The sequence below is a fragment of the Charadrius vociferus genome, unplaced genomic scaffold (assembly GCF_000708025.1).
Source record: "Charadrius vociferus isolate BGI_N301 unplaced genomic scaffold, ASM70802v2 scaffold104, whole genome shotgun sequence".
Taxonomy (NCBI): Eukaryota; Metazoa; Chordata; class Aves; order Charadriiformes; family Charadriidae; genus Charadrius; species Charadrius vociferus.
The window spans coordinates 7481943-7497150 of NW_009648255.1; the positions used below are offsets into that span (position 1 = coordinate 7481943).

Below are 15208 nucleotides of genomic sequence, written 5' to 3' on the forward strand. Positions count from 1 at the left end.
GAGTTAAGCTAAAATCCTGCACTTCTGAAATCATTAATCTTATTACTAACATGTATGTGGCAGAAAGCTACTGAAACAGAGGAATACTTTGCTAATGTTGCAATTACTTTTTTGTATATTAAATGAAATTGATACAAAACTCCTGATTGAGCAGCATTTTTGGAAGACTCCCTTATCTGATTCCGGACCAGAGGTATATTGCAGATGTCTACAGAGGAACATTTTTCTTGCACTGAATAGTTTATGTTCTCCTACATCTTCCTTATGGGAGTTCCTAGTCCTTTTAGTCACCTTACCCCTTATCCATTACTAAAATATGCTATTAATATTAGGACGTGCTGGTCAGCAAAGCGAGGAGCAGTATTCTCTGCTTCATGAATATCACATATACATTAATGTTCACAGCGCTGCTGCCCACGTAATTCATTCAGATTAGTTAGCTGATACGAATTCAAGAGAGATGTCTAAGATGAAAACAAATGTGCTCTTTAAGTTTAACCATATTGCTTAAAATTTGCTTATCTTGCTCACATTTCTAACTGAGTAGGTATAGTTTAAAGGGCAACTGAAATTTTCTGTAGATGGCAATTACTATTCAATATTAATAGAGGGTGTCAAACTAAAGTCCTAACCAAGGAACTTGCAATCCAGAGGGAATATAAATTCTCCCCTCAAAATATGTCCTGTATTCTTCTACTATGCATTGATGCATTTATACCTGTACAATTTAACACTTGCTTTTAACAAAATAAAAGATGACATTTGACTGCATAGGGAATTGTAACTGGAAACATAGCTAAATTATTATAACACATGCCTGAACAGGTGGGTAATGTTAAAGTCTCAAGTGTTTCTGCTTCCAGTAACAGCGCTCTTTGAAAACACCCTTTAAGCATGTCAGACCAGTTTTTATAAGCTCTTCTGTTTTATTTTTAGAGTAGCATTTGTTTCTGTGTATTTTCTCGCAGGCAGATCTTTTTTTTTGTCCAGCAAGACATTCTTCCTCTTACTTTAATCCAGTCACGAAGGTTGCTGGGTTATGAGACACTTATATGGACAGAAATCATCAGAGGGAAGGTTTGATTCTCTCTTACGTACCCATCAGCCTGCGCCTAGTCTTCTACTGCATCATCGGGTTGTAGCAGTCCCTTACAATGGGAAAAATTCTGTTTTGGCCTTCCCCTCTGCATTAATTTGAATGTTCAAATTAGGCCAGAGCTTAAAATAGTTCGATCTACTAAGGTTTTCAACAAAATACTTTAACTTTCCCAACTCTATTATTTTATTTACTCTTCAAAAATTCTGGAATCATATTAGAAAAAAGATTTATCTAAATGGCAAGCAGAAATCATTACCCAGGCAGATAAGCTTATAAAGCATTAAAATTTATCTTAACACAAAATACAGAGCCCAGTTGTGGCACACTCTGCCTATTTGTCTAACGGACATGTAACAGAGAAATAGTCCAAAAGAGCTTAATAAATCTCTTTCTTAAACTCACAAAAGACCACGTCCTCACTTTCATAATTCTATTAGAGTCTGCTCCTTTGGAGGAGATAAAAGAGGAGATAACCTCTCCATTCAGAATATAAAACAGCAATTGTTCAGCTGATGATTGGAATATTTCCAGTAGAAGGACTTAATTATGGAACAAAATTAGCTCAATCTGACCTTTTTAGAGTGTAATGCAAAAATAAGGGTTTTTTTGCAAATGTCTTCCTGGAATAACTAAAATAAAGAATAATTTACTTCTTTTTTTTTTTTTTTTTTTTTTTGCAAGAGCAAAAGGTGGTAGCATATGATAGCAGCGTTCTCGGTGAGATGACAATACAAAGATAATAAGACTGCATGTGCAGAAAGGGATAATACATTTTAATAGACTAGCTGATACAGTTTAAAAACAGACAAGCTTTCAGACACACAAGCCCTTTTCAGCAAGAGCAGGTTCCCCTCTGTGACTCAAAATTGCTAGCTTAATATCTAGATAGTGTAATGATCGTGTCATAGAAATGCATAGAAATTAGAAATGTGTGGTATCTGTATTAATTACATACTGAAAGCTCCTCTTGAAATAAAGACAAAACATATTGTTGCAATCTCTATTTTATCTAAGTGCTAAATAGGAATAAGTACTTGCACCCACAGACTGGGTATGATGCTGTGTGTTAAAGCATTTCTCTCCGAGTGTTTGGTTAGATGAGTTTGTCTGTATTGAGGCACTCCTCTCTAGGAAAAAAAAAAAACAACAACCAAGCACAAACTGGAAAGAAAAACCTCATCTGTTTTATCAGTCCTATCTCTGATTTCATGACATTCTGAATGCTTCTAAGCCATGCTGATACTACTGCATACAAGAAAAAAGGCATGAACAGGTGGTGATATTAAGAGGCTTCTTATGGTTCTGAAAAATGAGATAGAAATGTTTCATGTCATGAAAGTCAACATCAATAACCATCCATCTTGTGTAGATGTGGAAGTCAGCCAATGTGGTTCTTGCTGAGGAGGCGTGAGATATTTCTTTTGCATCAGAGCTGTTGCTCTGGACACAAGTCATAATTTGTCTAATATAGATGAATGAGATGAATATTACTAATACTTCTTTCTTTTTTCTTTTTTCTTTTCTTTTTTTTTTTTCTTTTTAAATAAACTGAAAGCTCCCCCTTCTGGCGTGTTTCCTGAACTGAATACAAGGTTCCTGATGTCTACTTTTAGCAACAGGAGACATTTCCTCTTTTGCTCTGTTTTGAAGATCCTTTTCGCGAAGATTCTTTAAAAGTAGTATATGTATAGTTTCCCAAGGATTTCCCATTTCCCTATCAAGCTTCAGGGCTTGATGTGAACTCATTTAACAGCAGAAGATTGCCCTAAGTCTTTCCCTATAATGTTAATCTGTTGCTTTTCCAGTCAAAGCCTTACTTGCTTCTCACTTTGCTGCATATTATAGAGAGTATAGACAACAACTTTCTCAGAAAGTTTGCATATTAGCATTTGTTTTCCTTCTGTATCTCGCCTATAACCCTGCCATTTATTTTCCTAATAAATGCTTTGGAATCACTTGGAGAAATCTACAGGATCTTTTCAAACCAATGCTGCAGCTCTGCTGAGAGCAGGTCCTGTCCGGGCTCAGGGACTCTGCACGCCAGGGAAAGGGAGAAAGCAAAGAGGAACTTGTTTAGGGCACAATTTTGGTAACTGTTGTAACTGCTCTCACCTCATTGCTGCCTGTGGTTCAAGGACTGCCAGTGTCAATTGTTCCTCTAATCCCTTAAATCAGTGCAGTCACTTATGTGCTTAATATGAGGAACTGATTTGTCGCTGATTTTCCACACTCGTAGACATATGCAAAGCAAGGGGAAGACTTTCCCAGCGTGTGCAGCCATGGGATCCTGTAGTTCCCATAGATTCCTACATTTTTTATTTTGTTACAGTCACTGGTACCATCCCTCAAGTCCAAGCAGGCTGACAAAGGCAGTGAGACTGGTTAGGAAGCTTTCATTAGATTTGCTATCGTAGATTCAAAGACGTCATCACTCTGTGTCCTTAAAAATGATGTATGGGGGACAACATTTTACTGGAGCATGAAGCCAGGAATATTTCTGTGCATGAAAGATTATACTGGGGCCATCCTTTCACATGGGCACGCACACCAGCCCCTCTGGCTACACAGAAGAAAACAACAGAGAGTGAAGCAGAGTAAAATAACATCATGTTCGCTTCAACTCAGTGCTGAGCTGTAACAGTAAGATGAGAATGAATTAATTATAGTTATGACTTCCTTTCTGGGCTTTCCCTGAATATCAAGGTGGTATTTTCTTCTACATTAGTGATGCTACTTTGCTTTTTTATGCAGTTAAGTAGTAAATGTGGCGGGTTTTAGTTGTAGAATAGTGGTTATTTTAAAGTCTAGTATCAGAGTAACAATTTACTACGGCTGTAGTGAATGAAGTATGCCCATTAGACTTGGTACATTAGGTCTGGAAGTGGGAGAATTGCTGGCCTGGCACCTCACGCCACTTTCCTGTTCCCTCTCCATGGTAACAAAAATCAGGATTGACCTACACAAACAAAGCTGCTCGCCCTAAACAGAGCATAGCTCAACTACGGGGGCAGCCAGGCCAATTAGCTTTCAGTGCGCTTTACAGCAAAGAAGGTCTGTTATTATAAATGTCTACACCTACGACAGAATACCAAATGCGAGCCCGCCGTTTGAAGTCAAATCGGAATAATAATAAAGGAACGAATGACATGTTCATTCTATACATGAATGGTATACAGTATATTCAATATATGCATGAATGTACATGCGTGCATGTGTCTGTATTCTTGTTAAGTCCTTACTTTATATATGTATATGCACGCGTGTCTTCTTAGAAAAGTCTCAAAAGCTGCTTTTATTGTCATAATGAAACAGTAGGACTCCTTTGAGAGCCATTTGTCTGAAAAACTACTGTAAACTTCTTTTGAGTAGGCTGTCTGCACTCAAGAGAGTTGAATTAGTAGAACTTTGACGAGACTAGAAGACCCACTAATATCTAATTAATGTGGAAATAATTGTTGTAATGGTTGTATTTCTCTACAAAGCATGTATGGAAAAACAGTTACACTGTCGATTTAGTGAGCGTTAAATCAGTTTGATATGCAAATAGAGGTGCTGGGCTACTTCATAATGCTAGTATTACTTACACATTTGTTTATTAAGATGAGAAAATTGGAAATGTCAACAAATGGGATCCAGAAGCAAAGCAACGTCTTTTATCAACAGAGACTTCAAAGTTATTATCGTCCACCTTTTAGAGTCAGTAGGCTCTAATGACAAGAGTAACAGTGATACTAAATACGGCGGTACTGCTGGAGTAAAGAGTAAAGCAGAGTTCCTACACTTGACACATTCTGCTGTTTTTCTTCCAGTTTGAATAAAAGGGAGAAGTTCTTGTGCTCTCCGGATTACCTGAGCTCTTATCTTTTTGTGGTTAAGGGGTCATGGAAACAGCTTAAATTGTCTTTATCCATTTAATGTAGATTCAATGAGCTCAGGTTAATGGCTATGGGGTGGAGCTCAGGGAGTTGAGAGCTGCTCACATTGTTCCACCCGGCTTTTCCTGTGACATAAGTTGCAATTTTGGGGGGGAGAAAAAAGGAAAAGATAGTCTGTTGCTGGGACATAAGCAAACACACTCTACAGAGAAGTGGAACTGTTGCCTCTCAGGCGTGTGCAAAGCTCACGGCTGCATCCACGTACAGAAGTGCAATACACAGTTTACCAAACCACCTACAAAATGACTGCAGCATATGTGCTTCCTAAACCTTTACTCTTAAACTTTGTGCAATCAACACGAAGTCTTTGGGAGTAATGCATTTTGACCTATTAAGAGTTAGATGAGTATTTTGCCTGGGATGTATCTTCATCTTCCCTACATTAATATACCAGGACCAAAAGAGTGCGTACAAAATAATTTGTTTCAGGAAGAGTGCAAAATTGCAAATTGTTGTCCAGCGCATATGGAAAATTATGTAGTTGCGTAATATTTAATGGCATAGACTTTTGAAATCTTACTTAGAAGATTGTAACAGGATTACTCAGAAGAGCACTCGCTAACCCTTTCTTTTTTCATTTACATTCACAGGATTTTTGAGCACTGGGGACCAAGCAGCAAAAGGAAACTATGGCCTCCTTGATCTAATTCAAGCTTTGCGATGGACTAGTGAAAATATTGGGTTCTTTGGTGGTGACCCATTAAGAATAACTGTTTTTGGATCTGGTGCAGGCGGTTCATGCGTCAATCTCTTGACTTTATCCCATTATTCTGAAGGTAACCGTTGGAGCAATTCAACCAAAGGTATTATGCAGGTTGCAAATTTTGACAATTTTGGTGTCTGCATGCCACCGCCATTAGTACTACGTGATGCTCTGTATATTCTCTTTGTTCCTATGAACTGTTGAGTTCAGCTCAATATTAAGCAAACTTTTTAAAGGCTGTACAAGCCACCTTCTCCCTCAGCTCTTCTGTGCATGTTCAAATTTTGGGTCACTTTCTTCTTTTTCCTATGGAGCTTTGTAGAAACACTTTCTAGCAGACTTGTGAACAGCATTTTCTCAGTGCATCATTTTTGTCTCTTTTCTTTCCTACCTAACGGTGTCCTTTTTGGAAAACCAGCCAGTCATGCTCACAGTAGATGAGGTTGTCTATATTCAGACAGTCATGAAAGGCATGTTGAGTTTCTCATGAGGAGCAGAATTTAAAGAAAACTAAAATGACACAGTTTCTCTTTTCAGGCTAACAGATGAAATGCTTAAAACTATTATTTTGTGTGAAGGAAACAAATACCTAGTTCAGAAATCTTTTGTCTGAGACTGCATGAACTTCACTTGCTGTCATCTAATAAAAGAACGGTTGAATGTTTTGCATGCATGATCCAAAATTGTCAAAGCATCCAAGTTGCAAATGGATTTTCTTCTATATGTTTTTTCCTATTCCATAACTAACACCTTTTCTCTCTAGTTGAGGCAGACAGCAGGAAATTAAAAACATGCTGTTTGAGGCACCCAATATTTTTTCCTATGATTTTTGCACCCCAGTTCCACACAGTTTCTCTCATTTGCATGGCTATTGCTTATTGATCACATTGCTTTTGTCTCACTGTTTTCACACATTTTTATCTGTATTGTTTAGTTTTACCAGGGACATCACACTGTGCCCGGTGCATACAATCCTCCACTAATTTATATTGCTGTATCTCCATGGGGTTCTAATTGGCCAGTCATAAAAAAATAATTCGACTGACATTAAAAGAGCTGCATTTACCCAAAGTCATGATGCAGAGCCCACCGAGGTCAACAGAAGTGACAGATTCTTTAGATCAGGCCTTTGCACTGTTTAAAATGAGAGAAAAATATAGCTTTTACAAGAAAAGTCTAGTGGAAAATAGACTGTGGTTTAAATCGTAGTCTATTTCCACAGTTTGATTTTTAATGTTACGGGGTTTTTTTCCATAACGACCTGCAGTTAAATAGGACACATTTATAAACTGGGTTATAAGAACAATATCTAAGCATTACTTCATTACACTGTGATCTGAGGGTCACACTGCACCATCTTTTTTCATCAGAACTCACAAAAATACCTGTGTCATACAGGATTTAACTTACGGTTGAATTAAGAGATCTGGTTTATCCTCCTCGAACTGTTACTTAATCTTAATCTTGATCTTCTTGATGTAACATGACATGAATGCAAAATGCCACATTTACAATATCTGGACAGCCATGTGTTGCCTCTTATCAGTAAATTTTACCCTGCCATATTTACCATGGCCAGAATTTGGCCAGAAGCGGAATTTGTTTGGGGAAACTGATGCAGTAATTTGCCAACATAGCAGATCAAAGGGGACTGGAGAGGGTTTATGGATGTATACTTAAAATCCAATTGTAAAAGTAAATTTTTCAGGATTTCTTTTATAAGAAAGCAAAACCATGCTTTATTGAAATTTGGCTTAAACAGAACAATGTGCCACACCCCCACGTATGTAAGTTACATTAAAAAAACATATTAAAATAAAAATTGGTCAGCTTCAAATACGAAAAGTTATTTCAAGCTTTTGAACATTTTCAAAGAGCTTAACATTTTCAGAAAAACTTTGTTTCACATTATGAACCAGGCTCTTTCATAAGCTGTAAATTTGGATGCTCTCTTTGCTTCCTTGATTTCCCTTTGAAAGGATCCCTTGGTAGTTGAGAGGAAGCATTCAGCCTGTTTGAAGATGGTGCTGTTCATAGCTGCCCATCTGCAAGTGGGCAGAACAGCACCCATCTTTAGAAAGTGCTCTGAAAATGTAGATGAATATATGCAAATTATCATTATTTACTGTGGTGAGACTTTGAATAGGAGTCCCAAAGCAATATGGCCCGTTGAACATTTAAATCTTCTTTCCATCAGTCTGGAGCCCATAAGCTATAATAATCATACACACTGTCAGATAAAAATGTAGTTCTCCATCCCATGTGGTACCAATTTCTGCCAGGAATTATGTGGTAGAATGAAAATAATTTTTCACGTTGTTGTTCATTTTTCACCAAATGGTTTGAGAGGAGGAATATTTTCTTAAGCATTCTTCCACAGAAGGAGGGATGTTTAGTTTCATTTCCTAAGATAACTTTATGGCCAGAGGACTTGACCACTTTTACCTAATCCAACATTTAATGTTTATGTAGCGCTTAGCAAGCCATAGTGTTTATATCAGCATTTTCTCAATACGTAGCTTACACTTTCTGTCCTTGTTCAGAGATATTTAATAAAGCAATAAAAATAGATATACACAATATGCAAAAAAGAAACATTATGAAGTATCATGAAATACATCTTTGTGAAAATTCAGTTTTGTCATTTTGTTACATTCATTTCAATGCCTGGATCCTCTGCGGTAATTTCACTGACTTTGAGCTGATTTATACTAGCTCAATATCTGACCTTGTAAACATGCAAATATATTTTTACCTGCTTTATAGCTCAAGTTCTTTCTTGTTTTTTACTCATATCTTGCAAGGAAATAATATCTTGGACACGGCTTCTCATAATTTAAGGAGAGTCTTCAGTTTACATATTTCAGTCCCTACACCTATCTGATTTTAAGACTTTGGGATCTGGACCTAATGCAGTCTAGAATGATTTTAAAATTCCTCAGGATCTTGTAAAATGTTTCCTGCCAGCAACTGATTCCAACTGACTTCTGAGTGTACAGAGTCTGGTACTGCAACAGAGGCTGTAAAGACACGTCTCTGACTTCATTTAGAGGCTATGGAAGGTTTTTATCAATAGAAATATGCTACTTATCAAAGTAAAAGCCTTCTTTTCAATTATTGGAATAAAATTCTGAGGTAAGCTGAACACCTTAACTCCAGTTCCTTTAGTGGGAGTATCCAGCTATTCATCAAGCATTGGACCAAAGACACATTCTTAGTAAAACTGAGTGAGGCCAGATGTCACTTCCAGTCCCTAAGCAACTCTACCAAAGTCAGCGGAATTACTCCCGGTGCCTATCAGCATAAGTAAAACCAAATTTTGACCCACATGTCTTAAATCAACATAATTTACATATGATACAGGCCATTTTGTATTACCTACAGTGAGCTATAGGAGGTACAGTCCAGTATACAGTATTTTCCAGTAATTAGTGCAAAAAGTGTGCTACTGAAATGAACTGGGCATACTTCCATGAAAATGCAAAAAAAAAAAAAAAAAAGAAAGGCCACAGTTACCTACATATAGTCTAAGTTTCTGATGTTAGAGATGAGCATGATAGGAGAGCAATTTTTCTCCATTTTTTTACGCAAGGTTCAGACTCAAAATCTCTCCCTTTACAAAGGGAGTGGGAAAAAGCAAAGGCCCAACACAAAGGGAGTACAAGAAGTATGGGAACAAGGGTGGAGTTTTAACTGCATTAAAGTCAGTAGCAAAAACTTTTGATTGATTCACTGACTGCAAGGGTGTGAGGCTTTCATCCATTATGTGCTCAAAACTGCTTACAGAAGGGAGAGGAAAACATCAATTCAAACACATTTTGTTATTTCTATGAGTAGAATTTCTGATCCAGAATCAGCATAAATTCAAATTAATTGCACGGAAGTCTTTGGGATTTGCTACAAGTTTATATGCAGAGCCAGATCATAGTCTCTCTCTCTCCCCCCTAAATCAATACCTGAACATATGTTTATATCTCTGAATTACAAAGCTAAATATTGTAAAATATATCATTTCCATTTTAATGTAAGCACTGTAAACCTTCATTTAAAAAACTTCTTACAAGAAAGGATCTTGAGTCTTAGACACTTACAAATTTAATAGCTACATAGTACCTACTCATCTGTTACTCCAAAATATAAACTTTTGCTGATATAAAATTCAAAAGTGCTGCACTTCTCAAACCAAATTTCATCCCAAAGAAAACATAAAAAAGCAGTATATTAGGTTCATTTAACACACAGTTGTAAGTACGCATGCTGCTAATGGCTTGAACAATATGCAGAAATTCAGTCCATTTTGGAGACCTGTTGGCTTTTCCTCCAATCTATAAATTGTTTTAACTTTAGGAATTTCTTTCAAGCTACTAGTGTTGTCCTAAATAAGGTAATGCCACTTCTTTTTCTTCCTGAGTTTCTTTTGCAAATCTGTTCCTCAGCTGGACTACATTGAGGTAGAATCATTTGCTTCAATTTCTGCACATATTGCATTTATTTTGTATAAACTTCCCGTAGGTACAATGACAGACAGATCTCACCATCTTGTGTATTTAAGTACTATTAAGATACAAATATCTCTTCTGTTAAAGTTTTCTATTGTTTCATAGAACTCCTTTGAATCTTTCAAGTGTGTAGCTGTTTCAAGGTCACTTCAGTAGTTTTTAAATATTTCTCCCCGCAGGACTTTTTCAAAGAGCAATAGCTCAAAGCGGAACAGCTCTCTCCAGCTGGGCAGTCAGTTTTCAGCCTGCAAAATACGCCAGGATGTTGGCTACAAAAGTCGGTTGCAACATGTCAGACACTGTAGAATTGGTAGAATGTCTACAGAAGAAGCCTTATAGAGAACTTGTCGACCAGGACATTCAACCAGCAAGATACCATATAGCCTTTGGACCAGTAATTGATGGCGATGTGATACCTGATGATCCTCAGATACTGATGGAACAAGGAGAATTCCTCAATTACGACATCATGTTGGGAGTCAACCAAGGGGAAGGGTTAAAATTTGTTGAAAATATTGTGGATAGCGAAGATGGTATATCAGCTAGTGATTTTGACTTTGCAGTTTCTAATTTTGTCGATAACTTATACGGATACCCCGAAGGCAAAGATATATTGAGGGAAACGATTAAATTTATGTACACAGACTGGGCAGATCGACACAATCCTGAGACCAGAAGGAAAACACTGCTGGCTTTGTTTACTGATCACCAGTGGGTTGCACCAGCGGTGGCTACAGCAGATCTTCACTCAAATTTTGGATCGCCTACATATTTCTATGCCTTCTACCATCATTGCCAGACAGATCAGGTACCTGCATGGGCAGATGCAGCCCATGGAGATGAGGTTCCTTACGTACTAGGAATCCCCATGATTGGTCCTACTGAATTATTTCCTTGTAATTTCTCCAAAAATGATGTCATGCTAAGTGCAGTGGTGATGACATACTGGACAAACTTTGCAAAAACTGGGTGAGTACCAAATAATGAATAATCCTGTATACAAACTCAGGATATAATCATGCAGTGCTTTTCCTTGGTTATCTCCCTTAGGAATGCCTCTGTACTTGCAGGATGAACAAGAGATTAAGAATTGGGTTGGATATTTATGTTTATTGTAATGTCCCTCAGCTCACTTACACATTCTAAAGAGCTTTGTGAACTTTCTGAGTGAAGAAATTAAAAGAAAATACTTTGTACACAAAAATAATTATGGGATCCCCAGAAAAGTGCAAAGCTAAGCATTTAAGATATGTGTATAGCTAAAAATGGTTACATTATTAACTGACTTTACCCCAGCACTGATAATATTTTCATCCCATGAGACAGGAAGTGACATAAATATTGCCTCAAATATAATGCAGCTTATTTTAGTAATGTATTTTATTTTAAATTGACACTTCTGATCATAAAATATGTGATTTCAAACTTGAAAAATGTTGTCATTTTCGTTAATTTTGCTTTCATGAGTAGTTCAAAACACTTTTCTACCTTTGGCGATTGGACTCTAAGACATTATGCATTATACTGAGTTATGGCCTGTGATGGTCTTTCACCTCTGGAAGGCCACAGATACTGCAGGTGAACTGAAATGCTGAGCTTTATGAGTTTTATGGCTTTACGTTGCTAAAAAAGAAATGCCAAGCTTAACGTCTTCTCACGCTGGTCTCTCATAGACGTTTGTCCTCATTCCTGCATTGCTGGCATTCTGTCCTCAGCAGCAGCAGATCTCAGCAGCAGAGACACCAGCATTTTGGGGAACTAGGGAAGTTGCTGAAGTCTATGTAAAAGAAGGGTTCGTTTGCATAATGCTGTTTCTAATCAAGATTATTAAGGCCTCTAATTTTAGGAAATAGCATTCTGCTCTGTCCAAAGGCAGAGTTAAACATTAAGTATAAAATGTTAATTATGTTAATTTCATAATTCCTTTTGAAACACTTTGTAACATTGGAGATTTTTTTTTTTTTTAGCGACCCAAATCAACCAGTGCCGCAAGATACAAAATTCATCCATACAAAACCAAATCGTTTTGAAGAAGTAGCATGGACCAGATATTCTCAGAAAGACCAACTGTATCTTCACATTGGATTAAAACCACGAGTTAAAGAACATTATAGGGCCAATAAAGTGAACCTTTGGTTGGAACTGGTACCTCATCTGCACAATCTTAACGACATTTCACAGTATACCTCTACCACAACTAAAGTGCCATCAACTGATAATACTTTCAGACCAACAAGGAAAAATTCTGTTTCTGTTACTTCAGCCTTTCCTACAGCCAAACAAGATGATCCCAAACAACAGCCAAGCCCATTTTCAGTGGATCAAAGAGACTATTCAACAGAATTGAGTGTTACTATTGCAGTTGGTGCATCTTTGCTGTTCCTGAACATTTTGGCCTTTGCAGCATTGTACTACAAAAAAGACAAGCGGAGACATGATGTTCATAGGAGATGTAGCCCACAACGTACTACTACCAATGATCTTACCCATGCACAAGAAGAGGAGATAATGTCCCTCCAAATGAAGCACACTGACTTGGATCATGAATGTGAGTCCATCCATCCACATGAGGTGGTTCTTAGGACCGCCTGTCCCCCAGACTACACGCTAGCTATGAGAAGGTCTCCTGATGATATTCCCTTAATGACACCCAACACCATCACAATGATCCCCAACACTATACCAGGGATTCAACCCCTACACACATTCAATACATTTACCGGAGGACAGAACAATACTCTGCCCCATCCTCATCCCCACCCCCATTCACACTCAACAACCAGGGTATAGCCAGACAAGACGAAACAAACTTTATTTTTTGATGGATTACAGTAGGTGATATTACTGAAGATTACTTGGCTTTCAACCTACAAGACTCTTACTATTTAAATATGGAGGAATATTATGTGAATATACATATCAAGAACTTTTGGGGTTTTGAAAAAAATGAATTGTACATATATCAAATGAACTTAAGAAACAAACAAACAAAACAAACAAAAGAAAAAAAAATCCAACTATTTGCAATTGCTTGAAGCAGTTGTCCTGAATGATACTTTTTCATTCACATTCAAGCATTAATTTTTTGAAGATTTAAGTTACATAATGGAATTAGGCATGTGCAACACAAACAGGAAAGAACTATGACTGAAAATTTTAAAAACCTATAAATATGCACAAGGGACACACTAATGGAATGTCAGATAATTTTCACCAATTTTTATTTGGACCTGTTTTCTTGTGTAGACCATATTTACATATTTGAGTAAGTACACAAAGCACCAATGCTGTTAAGGCCTTAGAAAGGGGCTCATGCTGAAATCTGCCAGTCCAAGAAGTTTTACAGCCTGGCAGGTACAACATTATCACATAAGTGCTGTCAGTATAAAAGTTGTGGGATTAAAGGAAACTGGATATTTTTAGCACGATGTGCATGATAATTTATATGCTTGGTGGCTGTGCTGCTGATTAAGCCGTAATTAAAATTCTTCTCATCCCATTGGAGTCTTTAATAGAAGCTTTCTCCATCAATTGGCACAACCTAAAGAAGTTTTTAAAAGGGGCAAAAGTAATTACAGTAAAATATTTCACGGTAGCTTCAGAAATAGAAGGAATTGCAACAGTTCTTAATGGTATTTATGGCATTCTAGGTATACAGCGGTGAACCCTCGCTGATATGAATCCCAGACGAAAAATCTGTATTGTTAATGTTCTTTTTCCTTTCCACCTTAATAATTTCTAACTTTAATATAACTATAATTTTAATGGAATCTCCTTTGATGAAGGATTTATAATTTGCTGTGATTTAGCTACAATCTTTTTAGTTCAAATTGGTAAGGTAAAGTGTGTCCATAAATTGCAATGTTATTTTGCAATATAAAAATGCCCCAATATTACTGCTCTGATTACACCTTTCAGTTTATTGTTTAAACTCATGTTGCATGTTACAAAGTTTACTTATAATACTTTAATATAAAGTTAATTACCTTTTTGCTATACATTAGCTTTGCCAATGACATGAATTCTCTAGACCAGATGGCAACAGTGTAGAAAAAGAGGGTCTGTAAGAATGGAGAGAGAGCCAATAACTGGAAATTTTAAAATCTGAATATTACATATGTTTGTGTGATTTGAAATGAATGTTCTAAAATCACAAGAAATTTTTCATTCCCCTGTTGCTTTCCAGTAATTATATACCATGGTCCTTTCAAAATGTTTGTATATGTAATCAGATGTACATTTATATAAAAGAAATAATAGAGATGGACTTAAGAGCACATCCCTGATAAATACTTTCTCTCTTACCTGTACTATATTTCTATTAGACTAAAGTTATGTGATTTTTTTTTACATTTTTTCAAATTACTAGCAATTTTGATAGTTTGTAAGATAATGCGAAGAACTTTCTCTGACAAACTAACTGCAGTAACAGAAACATTTCTTTTCAGTTACTCTTTTTCAAGAATGAAAGCTTATTACACACAAAAATTGTATACTACTTGATGGAAAATTACTTTGTACTTCTTGGCCATATTACTGGTCACTGAGTGAAATAAAGATAATCTGGATAACGAATATTATTCCAATGCTAAGAGACCTGATCTTTGCTCATTAAAGAGCTAAAATGTTTATTGCTGTTTTGTCATTTTTTAATGAAGTAATGGTAACTGTCTCAAATAAAGAGTAATATCTTAAGACCAGTCTGGTTTTTGAAGACATGAACATGCCTTCTACAATTAATACAACTGCATATTTATGGGCCAGTCCCACCTACAGCCATTTCTTACAGACAAACTGACATTGTGACTACATGATGTCATAGTCTTAGATGCAAATCTCCCCTAGTTTTCAGGAATAAGTTAATGCAAAAATCGACACACACACACACACACACACACACACAAAAAAAAAGTGCCAAGGAAGAGGCCTGATTGAAATAAATCTGCAGTATTCCGTGACGGGAAAAAGAATC

The 15208-nt window shown here is 36.7% G+C and overlaps 1 protein-coding gene across 8 annotated transcripts in view; it reads left to right on the plus strand.

The window, feature by feature from the left end:
• The window catches only part of NLGN1 (neuroligin 1), a 323977-nt gene extending 309166 nt beyond the window's left edge, over window positions 1-14811 (plus strand). For 4 of the 8 annotated variants that reach the window (XM_009884452.1, XM_009884455.1, XM_009884454.1 and 1 more), the window contains 3 exons: window positions 5625-5837; window positions 10416-11205; window positions 12204-14811. In XM_009884452.1, the coding sequence (XP_009882754.1) occupies window positions 5625-5837; window positions 10416-11205; window positions 12204-13026 (1826 nt within the window). In that variant the 3' untranslated portion in view covers window positions 13027-14811. The remainder of the gene's footprint in view (window positions 1-5624; window positions 5838-10415; window positions 11206-12203) is intronic. The other 4 variants (XM_009884453.1, XM_009884456.1, XM_009884458.1 and 1 more) reach the window with 1 other exon arrangement.
• Window positions 14812-15208: the final 397 nt, after the last annotated feature.